Source organism: Rhinopithecus bieti, unplaced genomic scaffold, assembly GCF_001698545.2.
Source record: "Rhinopithecus bieti isolate Rb0 unplaced genomic scaffold, ASM169854v2 scaffold_39870, whole genome shotgun sequence".
Taxonomy (NCBI): Eukaryota; Metazoa; Chordata; class Mammalia; order Primates; family Cercopithecidae; genus Rhinopithecus; species Rhinopithecus bieti.
In genome coordinates this window covers 110703-122922 of record NW_016817144.1, presented here as the reverse complement: position 1 = coordinate 122922, position 12220 = coordinate 110703, and the positions used below count along the sequence as shown (strand labels likewise).

The 12220-nt window shown below is 42.6% G+C and overlaps 1 protein-coding gene across 1 annotated transcript in view; it reads left to right on the top strand.

Annotated features, from left to right (window-relative positions):
• LOC108517749 (nucleosome-remodeling factor subunit BPTF) overlaps positions 1-12220 on the top strand; it is a 76675-nt gene that overhangs the window by 43344 nt on the left and 21111 nt on the right. Inside the window, exons 18-20 of the mRNA XM_017855840.1 lie at positions 4639-4973; positions 9301-9493; positions 11299-11383. Of these exons, the coding sequence (XP_017711329.1) occupies positions 4639-4973; positions 9301-9493; positions 11299-11383 (613 nt within the window). The remainder of the gene's footprint in view (positions 1-4638; positions 4974-9300; positions 9494-11298; positions 11384-12220) is intronic.

Below are 12220 nucleotides of genomic sequence, written 5' to 3'. Positions count from 1 at the left end.
AGGAGGCTGAGGCAGGAGAATCGCTTGAACCTGGGAGGTGGAGGTTGCGGTGAGCTGAGATCGCACCGTTGCATTATAACCTGGGCAACAAGAGTGAAACTCTTGTCTCAAAGAAAAAAAAAAAATTCAAAAAAGTAAGCCGGGCATGGTGGCGGGCGCCTGTATTCCCAGCTACTTGGGAGGCTGTGGCAGGAGAATTGCTTGAACCTGAGGGGTGGAGGTTGCGATGAACTAAGATCATGCCACTGCATTCCAGCCTGGGTGACAGAGTGAGACTAGCTCTCAAAAAGGAAAAAAAAAAAAAAATTTAGTAACATGGTCAGTTACAAGATAAACATTGAACTTGCCTCCCAGGTTCAAGTGATTTCCCTTCCTCAGCCTCCCAAGTTGCTGAGATTACAGATGTGTACCACCACGCCTGGCTAATTTTTTGTATTTTAGTAGAGACAGTGTTTCACCATGTTGGTCAGGCTGGTCTCGAACTCCTGACCTCAAGTAATCCACCCGCCTCAGTCTCCCAGAGTGCTGGGATTACAGGCATGAGCCACTGTGCCCGGCCTCAATTTGGGTTTTTATGGAAGCTTCATTATATAGTAATTAATGATTACATCATTGACCATTGGTGGTCATCTTGACCTTCAGCCTCTCTCTCTTTTTCTCAGAGGTTGGGAGGTGGCACTGAAAGCCCTGACAATCAGCCCCAATCCTGAGGCTCTCTAGGAGCCTCCAGCTGTCAGTCAATCATTAGCATAAAAAAAATCTTTTTTGCAGATTCTGAGGGTTTTAGGAATTGTATGCCGGGAAACAGGGAAGAAGATTAAATATGTATTTCACAGTATCACAGGACCACAAAGAGGAGATTGGTCATCAGTGTTTCTCAACAGAAGCACTTTGGCCTTTTGGACAAGCCAGTTTACACACTGTAGGAAGAAGTTTAGCATCATTTAAGGTGTGCCACACACTGTTTCCTTTCCACATTCTATACGAAGTGGGAAAATAGTTGTAGTTTATATCCTTTATATATAAATTGATCAGTTGCCCTTCGAAGCCAACAAATAAAAATGATGTCTAAGGCCAGGTGCGGTGGCTCACGCCTGTAATCCCAGCACTTTGGGAGGCTGAGGTGGGCGGATCACCTGAGGTCAGGAGTTCAAGACCAGCTTGGCCAACATGAAGAAACCCTGTCTCTGCTAAAAGTACAAACATTAGCTGGGCATGGTGGCAGGCGCCTGTAATCCCAGCTACTGAGGAGGCTGAGGTAGGAGAATCACGTGAATCCGGGAGGTGGAGGTCGCAGTGAGCCAAGATTGCACCACTGCACTCCAGCCTGGGCAACAAGAGTGAGACTCTGTCTGAAAAAAAAAATATGTATGTGTATATATATGTGTGTGTGTGTGTATACATACATATATATGTGTGTGTATATATGTACATACGTATATGTACATATGTATATATACACACGTATATATATATACACACATATGTACACATATATATGTACATATATATGTATGAACTAAAAATGATCTCTAAATCTAACCCCCAAAGACGATAATTTTTAAAAATATTTATAATTTTTTTTTTTTGTATTTTTTTTTTTTTTTTTTTTTTTTTTTTTTTTTGAGACAGAGTTTCGCTCTGCCACCCAGGCTGGAGTGCAGTGGCCAGATCTCAGCTCACTGCAAGCTCCGCCTCCTGGGTTTACACCATTCTCCTGCCTCAGCCTCCCGAGTAGCTGGGACTATAGGCGCCCACCACGTCGCCCGACTAGTTTTTTGTATTTTTTAGTAGAGACGGGGTTTCACCGTGTTAGCCAGGATGGTCTCGGTCTCCTGACCTGGTGATTCGCCCGTCTCGGCCTCCCAAAGTGCTGGGATTACAGGCTTGAGCCACCGTGCCCGGCTATATTACTTTCATGTATGTATTCATATATAAACACGTTTTATGCAGAAACAATCTAACAAGGAAGAAAAATTATACTTTGAAGAAGGAAGAGCCAGGTGCAGTGGTTCATGCCTGTAATCCCAGCACTCTGGGAGGCTAAGGCAGGTGAATCACACGAGGCCAGGAGTTCGAGACCAGCCTGGCTGACATGGCAAAACCCCATCTCGACAAAAATACAAAAATTAGCTGGGCATGGTGGAACACACCTGTAGTTCCAGCTACTCAGGAGGGTCAGGCAGGAGAATTGGCCTGAGCCTCCTATTTTTGTCAAATTGTTCTCTTTTATTTATTTATTTATTTTTGAAATGGAGTCTTGCTCTGTCACCCAGGCTGGAGTGCAGTGGTACGATCTCAGCTCCTGCACCCTCCTCCTCCCGGGTTCAAGCAGTTCTCCTGCCTCAGCTTCCCAGGTAGCTGGGATTACAGGTGCCCACCACCACACTTGGCTAATTTTTTTTTTTTTTTTTTTTTAAATTTTTAGAGATGGAGTTTCGCCATGTTGGCCAGCCTGGTTTCGAACCCCTGACGTCAGGTGATCCACCCATCTCAGCCTCCCAGAGTGATGGGATTATAGGTGTGAGCCACCATGCCCAGCCCGTCAAATTGTTCTATAATTTCTTGGTTTTTTTTTTTTTTAGGTGGAATTTCACTCTTATTGCCCAGGCTGGAGTGCAATGGCACAATCTTGGCTTATTGCAACCTCCTCCTCCCAGGTTCAAGCAATTCTCCTGCCTCAGCCTCCCAAGTAGCTAGAATTACAGGCATGCGCCACCACACCCACCTAATTTTTGTGTGTGTTATTAGTAGAAATGGGGTTTCACCATGTTGGCCAGGCTAGTCTTGAACTCCTGACCTCAGGTGATCCACCCACCTCAGCCTCCCAAAGTGTTGGGATTACGGGTGTTAGCCACCGTGTCCGGCTCTTTAATTTTGTTTGGAGTGAATTCAGATTAGACCATTGATTTTATTGCTCTTTTTTCTTTTTTCTTTTGAGAAGCAGGGCCTTGTTCTGTTGCCCAGGCTGGAGTGCAGCAGTGCAGTCACGGCCCACCACAGCCTCCACCTACCCAGATCATTCAGTCCTTCCACCTCAGCCTCCCAGGTAGCTGGGACTACAGGTGTGTGCCATGCTACCATGTCTGGCTAATTTTGGGGTGTTTTTGTTGTTACTATTGTTGTCGCTTTTAGAGACAAGGTTTTGCCATGTTGCCCAGAATGGTCTCAAACTCTTGGGCTCAAGCCAGTGATCTTCCTGCCTTGACCTCCGAAAGTGCTGGGATTACAGGCATAAGCCACTGTACTCGGCCCTGGTTGTCTTTTTTTCATATTACATATTTTCGTTTTCAAACATTTAAGTTTTGTTAGCTTATTTTGAGTGAGAGGAGTTTTGTTTTTGTTTTCTCTTGTGAAGCCCAGTGTAGTCCAGTCAACCCTTAACTTCCAAGAGAGAGCCAGCTCTTATCACTGCCTCACGCACAGCATGTTAGTCTCCCTTACCCCCCAAGAACCTCTTACTGTTAGTGTTCGGTCACCAGTTCCTAGTTCTGACTCTGGAGCCTAGCGGGCCTACAGTTTTAGTCCTGCTCACAGTTTTGTGTCTCTATTCCATTGAGATTTTTGTAACTTATTTAGGCATGGCTATGTCTTTTCAATTTCTCTTTTTTGTATTTTACTCTCACTTGTATGTTCTTGAAGGGAGAGGGAGGATCAAAGTGTATACCCGCTATACTATCTTGGTTTTCCCAGAATCCGTCCCATGATGTTATAAACATGAACTAGGAAATGAAACTCAAGATTTTGTTTCCAACCTAGGAAGAAGTTCAGTCTCTCTCTATAAATAGAGAAGGGCTGTTGAATAATTTGTCACACTGCTTCTCTTTTGACTTTATAAGACTAGATAAGTCTATGGACAGAGAAACAGATTCATTAAACCAGGGCTATTCAGGTTTATTTGGTAAAATATTTGTGATATGTTTAAAAGCTCCAGCCGGGCGCGGTGGCTAATGCCTGTAATCCCAGCACTTTGGGAGGCCGAGCTGGGTCGATCACAAGGTCAGGAGATCGAGACCATCCTGGCTAACATGGTGAAACCCCGTCTCTACTAAAAAAAATACAAAAAATTAGCCGGGCATGGTGGCGGGCACCTGTAGTTCCAGCTACTCGCGAGGCTGAGGCAGGAGAATGGCGTGAACCTGGGAGGCGGAGCTTGCAGTGAGCTGAGATCACCTTCACTGCTTTATGCTGGTCAGACCACATTTTGAGTCTCAAGGCCAGTTCATGTCCAGTCTCACTGTAAGGACAGAGAGCAAGAGCAACTAGAAGAAAGCAGCCAGCGGGTGAGGATGCTTGTAATCACCTTCTGAGCAACCACAGAAAGAGCCCAGATGGGACAGGGGCAAGCCAGGAGGGACGCTCTTCCTAGCCACTTGGCTCATCTTTCAGTCAACTCTCCTTTGAAGATAACTAGCATCTTTCTAGTTGTTCTTACATAATCTTCATTTTCTGTTTCTAATTGTCTGACTTGGGTTTAAGATACAAGAAAACTCTTGTTTGCAACTAACTAAAATTCTCTCACATTAGACTGAACTATGGAGCTACTTTGACAAGAGTGGGTAATGTACCATCTTCTGGCCAGATCACACGTTTACATGACTCTAATGATAGTCTTGTATTGTCTTTAATTGACAACAGGAAGAGCTGAAGAGAGACCTGAAAATTAAGAAAGAAAAAGACCTGATGCAGGTGGCTCAGTCCACAGCAGTAGCTGTACCCTGTCCCCCAGTGACGGCAGCTCCTCCAGCCCCTCCAGCCCCTCCACCTTCACCTCCCCCTCCACCTGCTGTGCAACACACAGGCCTCCTGTCCACGCCCACCTTACCTGCAGCTTCCCAGAAGAGGAAGCGGGAAGAGGAAAAAGACTCAAGCTCAAAGTCCAAGAAAAAGAAAATGATCTCTACTACCTCAAAGGAAACTAAGAAGGACACAAAGCTTTACTGTATCTGTAAAACGCCTTATGATGAATCTAAGTGAGTAGATCTTTTTGAGCTCTAGTTTTTTGTCTTGAAAGTTTAGCTATAAAATTGAGTTTTGAAGAAAATGAATATTTTGGGAATGATATAAATGAAAATATTAAATTTAAGAGTAATGTTTCATCCATGGTCTTGCATGTGATATTCTTACCATTGATGCTAGTAAAGTAAAATTTGCTATTTCACGTGTTTGTGATTGTCCTTTGTTATATTCTTTTCTGTCAAAAACAAGCTTTCTGTTGCTCCTTTGCTTTCTCCTCTTCCCTCTGAATTAACTCCAAATCAACGAGTAATTGATGTCTGGAGAAGGACGTGTATTACTGTTGCCCAAAATGGAGAGCATCCTTTCTGGGATCTGTTCAAAGCCCTGTAAATACATGAAATCCTGGAAACCATTTGAACATCAATGGTCAGAGGTTTTGAATTTGAGTGGTTTGGTTTCTTAATTGTTTTATTTTAGGCAGTTGTTTTTTGTATTAAAATACTGCAACTCATATTTTTGTCAAAGTTTCCACTTTCTTATCAGAGACAAACCAGAAAAATACAAAAGTGTTCCATTCCTCAAGCATAACGTCCAACAATTTGGCAGCTGGAAGCTGTTTTTGACAGTTGTGACTTGTATTTGGTGATATAAAGAAGATTATAGAGGCACTAAACCATAAATGTAGTTTCATTTTTTGGTCATTAATATCATTTTACAAAATATTTAACTTCTACTTTAAATAGAAGAACATTAAAATGTAGTCCAGCTTTTTAAAGCCACAGTTAACCACCATACTTTATACAGGACCAAAAAGTTTGATTGTGCTTTAAAAAATGATCATTTAGAATCAATTAATTAGAATTAGGAATGCTCAATGCCTGCCTTAAGCGGATACCTAATTGATTCCTGAAATAAAATTGTGGTCCCTTTAATGATGTTCAGGTTGCAACATGGAAGCTGCTTTGGTGGCGCTGTCTAAGTGATCATCTGTTTGCAAATGCCAAATGAAAACTCTTTGTTGGCAGATTGAGCTGTGTGCTGAATTAAACACAAATCAATTTAGGCATCTTCGCTTTTCATTATCTTACCTCATTGGAAATTACACATAATATAAACAGTAGAACCTGATTCACTGATTTTTTTTTTCCTTAGTTTAATACAAGTGTGCCTCACTTTAAGCACAACATATTAAATGATTTCTGAAACAGAAGTTTCCTTACTTTTTCAGTTAAAAAGATTTGCTTACAGAACTTCTTTAAATAACAAGGCTTCTTTGGCCTGTTTAGAGTATTCAGATCACAGAAATTGATTTCACACACAGCTTCTTTGAAATACCTACATTGCATAAAATGAGGCACACAGATACATGTGCCCATTCCATTGAGATTGCCTCATTATTTTGTTATTTTATATTTTTCATTTTGTCATTATTAACACTTTAGTATACCAGGTTCATTCACTCCCTATTTTAGTTGAGATGAGTTAGTGTTTCTAAGGAGTGTTTTGTAATCTCTTGTCCCAAACTAGGCTGGTTTGGGAATCCAGTGAGAATGACTGAAAACTGAAATTCAAGTCCTGAACATCCTTCCAGAACATAGCCTATCACTCTGTGGCGATAACACACAAAGTATCTCAGGAGGACCCCCACCTGTGGAAGTGAAAATCATGTGAGAGTCATAGTTCAAAAGAAAAAAGTGCTGGGCACTGTGGCTCGTGCCTGTAATCTCAGCACTTTGGGAGGCCGAGGCAGGAGGATCACTTGAGCCCAGGTATTTGAGACCGGTCTGGGCAACATAGGGAGATCCCGTCTTTACAAAAAAAAATTGGCCAGGCGTGGTGGCTAATGCCTGTAATCCCAGCACTTTGGGAGGCCAAGGTGGACGGATCAGCTGAGGTCAGGAGTTCAAGACCAGCCTGGCCAACATGCCGAAACCCCGTCTCTGCTAAAAATGTAAAAATTAGCCAGATGTGGTGGCACACACCTGTAATCCCAGCTACCCGGGAGGCCGAGTCAGGAGAATCGCTTGAACCTGAGAGACTGAGGTTGCGGTGAGCCAAGATCATGCCACTGCACTCCAGCCTGGGAGACAGAGCAAGGCTCCATCAAAAAAAAAAAAAAAAAAAGGCCAGGCCTGGTGGCGCATGCCTGTAGTCCCAGCTACTTGGGAGGCTGAGGTGGGAGGATCACGTAAGCCTGGGAGGTCCAGGCTGCAGGGGGGCCGTGATCCTGCCCCTGCTCTGCAGCCTGGGCTATACAGCGAGACAAAAGAAAAAAAAAAGTTAGTGGTAACAGGATAAACTACATAACCATATATTATTCCTTCACATTCATGAAGCAGGTCAATTTGAAGCTTGAGGACGACTTCCATTCCTCTAGGTGAGGCATTCCTCAAGAAATGCCTTGGTAGAACTAAGAGTGCCAATGGTATCAGCAAGGCCAGGCTGGTTCCCTGTGATTCATGGTAATTCTCACTATGACTTTGCCATGGTGTTCCTACACTGTGCCTATCAACACTTGTAGGCACACTGTATAAGCGTTTGTTACATTTACTTTTCCTTTTGTCAATGACTAGGTCGTTTATTACAGAGGCCACTCTGCACTCCACAATCACACACTTATACAGCTCCGCCTTGCCAAGCAGTGTAGACCCTCACAGGTTTCGGATAACTATCCTTGCATCGTTTTCCACACCTTGTCCCCGGTGTTGAACTGAAGCAGCTCCTTCCACATTCCCTGCTCATTAATTAGCCAGGCCACTGTCCACATTGTCACAAACATTACATTAACAGGAAAACTGGCCCATGCCTTATTCCATTATGAGAGGTTATTTTTAATTCGATTAAATTCCAATGTTTATTCAGAAAACCTGGTAGAGATTGAATTGCTCTATGTACCTTTCTTAGTTTTCTTCTTCATCTCATATTTTGATCATTTATCTTCTACACCTGGCTGACCTGCATGTTCCTTGTAGTGTAACTTCTACTTGGTATTTGCGCGTTGCTTTGTTTTCAAATTTAAATTGTGAGATACATTTTCAAACCTATCTAAGAAATAGCCCTGATATTGAAATGGCTTCTGTGGAATAGGTTTGACAGATGTAAGTCTTTGATTCTTTGGCTTTGGTTTTTGTGCCTGTTACAGTTTTACACACATTCATTCAGAGGAAGACATTACCATCAATGTGTTGTTTCTTTTTTCAAATTCCAGTATGTTTTTAAAGACCCATATTTCACTAAGCAGTGTACTTGTTGAAACTGATGTGAGTGACTTTATGTGTCCACACGTGATAGAGCATCAGATACTGGAGTTTGCCAGGGGTAGAATGGTTGGATTCAGGAATGTTTAGCTGACTCATTGCAGGAAGTTATCCTATAAAAAAGTGAAGCAAGGCAGGGAAGACAGATTTAAGTACCATTGCAGCTCAAAATGACAATTACATTGTCATTTTCATTGTGAATACTTTTAGGTTCTATATTGGCTGTGATCTTTGTACTAACTGGTATCATGGAGAATGTGTTGGCATCACAGAAAAGGAGGCTAAGAAAATGGATGTGTACATCTGTAATGATTGTAAACGGGCACAAGAGGGCAGCAGTGAGGAATTGTACTGTATCTGCAGAACACCTTATGATGAGTCACAGTGAGTTCTGATAAGAGCATCATATTTAATAATTTAGGAAGCCAAATTGCTCTGACTGGTTACTTATTTATTTTAAAATAAAAAGCAGATTTTTTTTTCTACATTTATTATACACTTACATTACAAATTCCTTTTCATTTTTCTCTTTTTCCCTACCCTTCAAATTTTATCTTGCTTCATAGTGAATGTTTGAGACACATTGGGGAAAATGTGGTTTAATGGTAGATTTGATTCTTCAATATGTAACATAGAAATTAATGAGATTAAAATAGCCTGACTTGTTTGGACTTTATCAGTGTTTGAAATGGTGCTTTATTGTAGGTTAGAAAAACACTAATATGGGTACAAGCTCTGAGACTCTGTTATTAGCTTATAGGATTTTGAACTCCCATATGGTACAGTACTAGTTGAAAGATTTTTGGCTTTGTTTTCAGCTTTAAAATCAATTAAATGTTCCATATTTATCTTTAAATTTGTTCTCTAATATTACACAGTGTTCTTATAAATTTTGTTACTGCTTGTTCTTAACATCAAAAAATACTAAATTAATGTACTGGAATGCCAATCTTGAAAGTATTAAAACCATAATACTAAAACTATTTTGTATCCCAGGGTTTAGCAAATTTTCAGGTGCATGCTTTATTATAAGTAACATCATCCCATCTGTTTTGAACTCACATTTCCATTTCGGATCTTACAGATTTTATATTGGCTGTGATCGGTGTCAGAATTGGTACCATGGGCGCTGCGTTGGCATCTTGCAAAGTGAGGCAGAGCTCATTGATGAGTATGTCTGTCCACAGTGCCAGTCAACAGAGGATGCCATGACAGTGCTCACGCCACTAACAGAGAAGGATTATGAGGGTTTGAAGAGGGTGCTCCGTTCCTTACAGGTGAGACCCCTCTGTGTGCAGCATTTGAAAATGAAATCAGCCAGCATAATTTTGGAAAGATTTCTAGGATTTCAAGTTTCCAGTCTTAGAGTGATTATTTACTGACTCCCAGCTAGTCTAGTGAAGTGCCTGACAAACTTCAGTCCTTCATGTACCAGTGTCATGAGCTTTACCATATCCCTACACCACCTCAGCTTATCTCACACTCACAAGAATGTTGACATGACTCACTTCTTTATACATTTTATTTTTAAAGAAACTTCCTCTCACCCCCATGGATTGAGAAGCAGTATGATTAGATTATAGTTATTCTTGGCCAGGCGCAGTGGATCACACCTGTAATCCCAGCACTTTGGGAGGCCGAGCGGGTGGATCACAAGGTCAGGAGATCAAGACCATCCAGGGTAACATGGTGAAACCCCGTCTCTACTAAAAATACAAAATGTTAGCCAGGCGTGGTGGCAGGCACCTGTAGTCCCAGCTACTCAGGAAGCTGAGGCAGGAGAATGGTGTGAACCCGGGAGGTAGAGCTTGCAGTGAGCGGAGATGGCGCCACCGCACTCCAGCCTGGGTGAGAGTGTGAGACTCCATCTCAAAAAAAAAAAAAAAAAAAAAATTATAGTTATTCTTTTCCTTACGAAAACAGAAAGGGGGCTGGGCACGGTGGCGCACTCCCTAATCCCAGCACTTTGGGAGGCTGAGGCGGGCGGATCACAAGGTCAGGAGTTCGAGACCAGACTGGCCAAAAGGATGAAACCCCATCTCTCTACTAAAAATACAAAAAATTAGCTGGGTGCGGTGGCGCATGCCTGTAATCCCAGCTACTAGGGAGACTGAGGCAGGAGAATTGCTTGAACCTGGGAGGTGGAGGTTGCAGTGAGCTAAGATCGAGCCACGGTACTCTAGCCCAGGTGACAGTGCGAGACTCCGTCTCAAAAAAAAAAAGAAAAACAGGATGGGGATGGTTTGCAGGATTAGCAAGTGATACAGATGTATTGAAGACACAGAAAGCCAGTGTGGCTGCTCACACCTATAATACCAGCACTTTGGGAGGCCAAGGCAGGAGGATCACTTGAGTTGACGAGTTAAGAGACCAACCTGGGCAACAAAGTGAGACCCCATCTCTACAAAACATTTTAAAAAAATTAGCTGGACATATTGGCACACACCTATAATCCCAGCTACTCAAGAGGTTGAGGTGAGAGGATCACTTGAACACCGGAGGCTGCAGTGAGCTATGGTCACACCACTCCACTCCAGCCTGGATGACAGAGCGAGACCCCATCTCAAAAAAATGGGAGGAAATAAAAGGATATAGTGCACTGGATTGAAACTTTCTCCTATTGTTATCATAATCACAAGAATTGAAGTAACTAAAAAGAGAATCATAGTCTCAATTTGTGGTTGAATGTTATTTAATGACACATCTCAGCCACCTCATTATTAAGCAGCTGTGGTAATGACTCCACACTTTGAACCCATTCCAGCTGTTTACAGAAGCGATTGCAATGCCAGCATCCTCAGTGACAGCTCATCATGTAGGGCTCAGAATACTGATTTTGTGACTTCTAAGCTTGTGCTCCACCCCCCACACAAGGTCTTCTGACCAGGCTTTGAGTACCATTATTGTAGAGGAAACTCATCTTAGGTAACTTACTACTAGAGCAAAAATCGCCTAATATAAAGTATTTCATGTATCAAATTTAAAACTGACTTTTGGGTTCATTGATGTAGTAACTCAGGTGAGAAACTTAAATGGAATTAGTGTTTTCACTGACAATAATGATGCTACTTTTTCATTATAGGCCCATAAGATGGCCTGGCCTTTCCTTGAACCAGTAGATCCTAATGATGCACCAGATTATTATGGTGTTATTAAGGAACCTATGGGTAAGTACATGAGTTGAATATGAAGTTCTTCAGAAGTCTCAGTGGATGTTTTATTCATAAAATTAGTATCTTAGAATATTTTTAGCAAGGCTGGTAGGGGATAAATTGGTATGGTCACTTTGGAGGGTAAATTGGTAGTATCTGTTAAAGTTTAGTTGTGCATACTCTTTTTTTTTTTTGAGACGGAGTCTCGCTCTGTTGCCCAGGCTGGAGTGCAGTGACACAGTCTCCCGGGTTCATGCCATTCTCCTGCCTCAGCCTCCCGAGTAGCTGGGACTATAGGTGCCTGCCACCATATCCAGCTAAATTTTTGTATTGTTAGTAGAGATGGGGTTTCACCGTGTTAGCCAGGATGGTCTTGATCTCCTGACCTCGTGATCCACCCGCTCAGCCTCCCAAAGTGCTGGGATTATAGGCATGAGCTGACGTGCCCGGTCTTTTTTTTTTTTTTTTTTTTTTTGAGACAGACAGTCTCGCTCTGTCACCACGCTGGAGTGCACTGGTGCGATCTCACCTCACTACAACCTCCACCTCCCAGGTTCAAGCAATTATCCTGCATCAGCATCCCGAGTAGCTGGGACTACAGGCACACACCAGCACACCTGGCTAAATTTTTTCTTTTTTTCTTTTTTTTTTTTTGAGAGGGAGTCTCGTGCCCAGGCTGGAGTGCAGTGGCCGGATCTCAGCTCACTGCAAGCTCCGCCTCCCGGGTTCCCGCCATTCTCCTGCCTTAGCCTCCCGAGTAGCTGGGACTACAGGCGCCCGCCACCTCGCCCGGCTAGCTTTTTGTATTTTTTAGTAGAGACGGGGTTTCACCGTGTTAGCCAGGATGGTCTT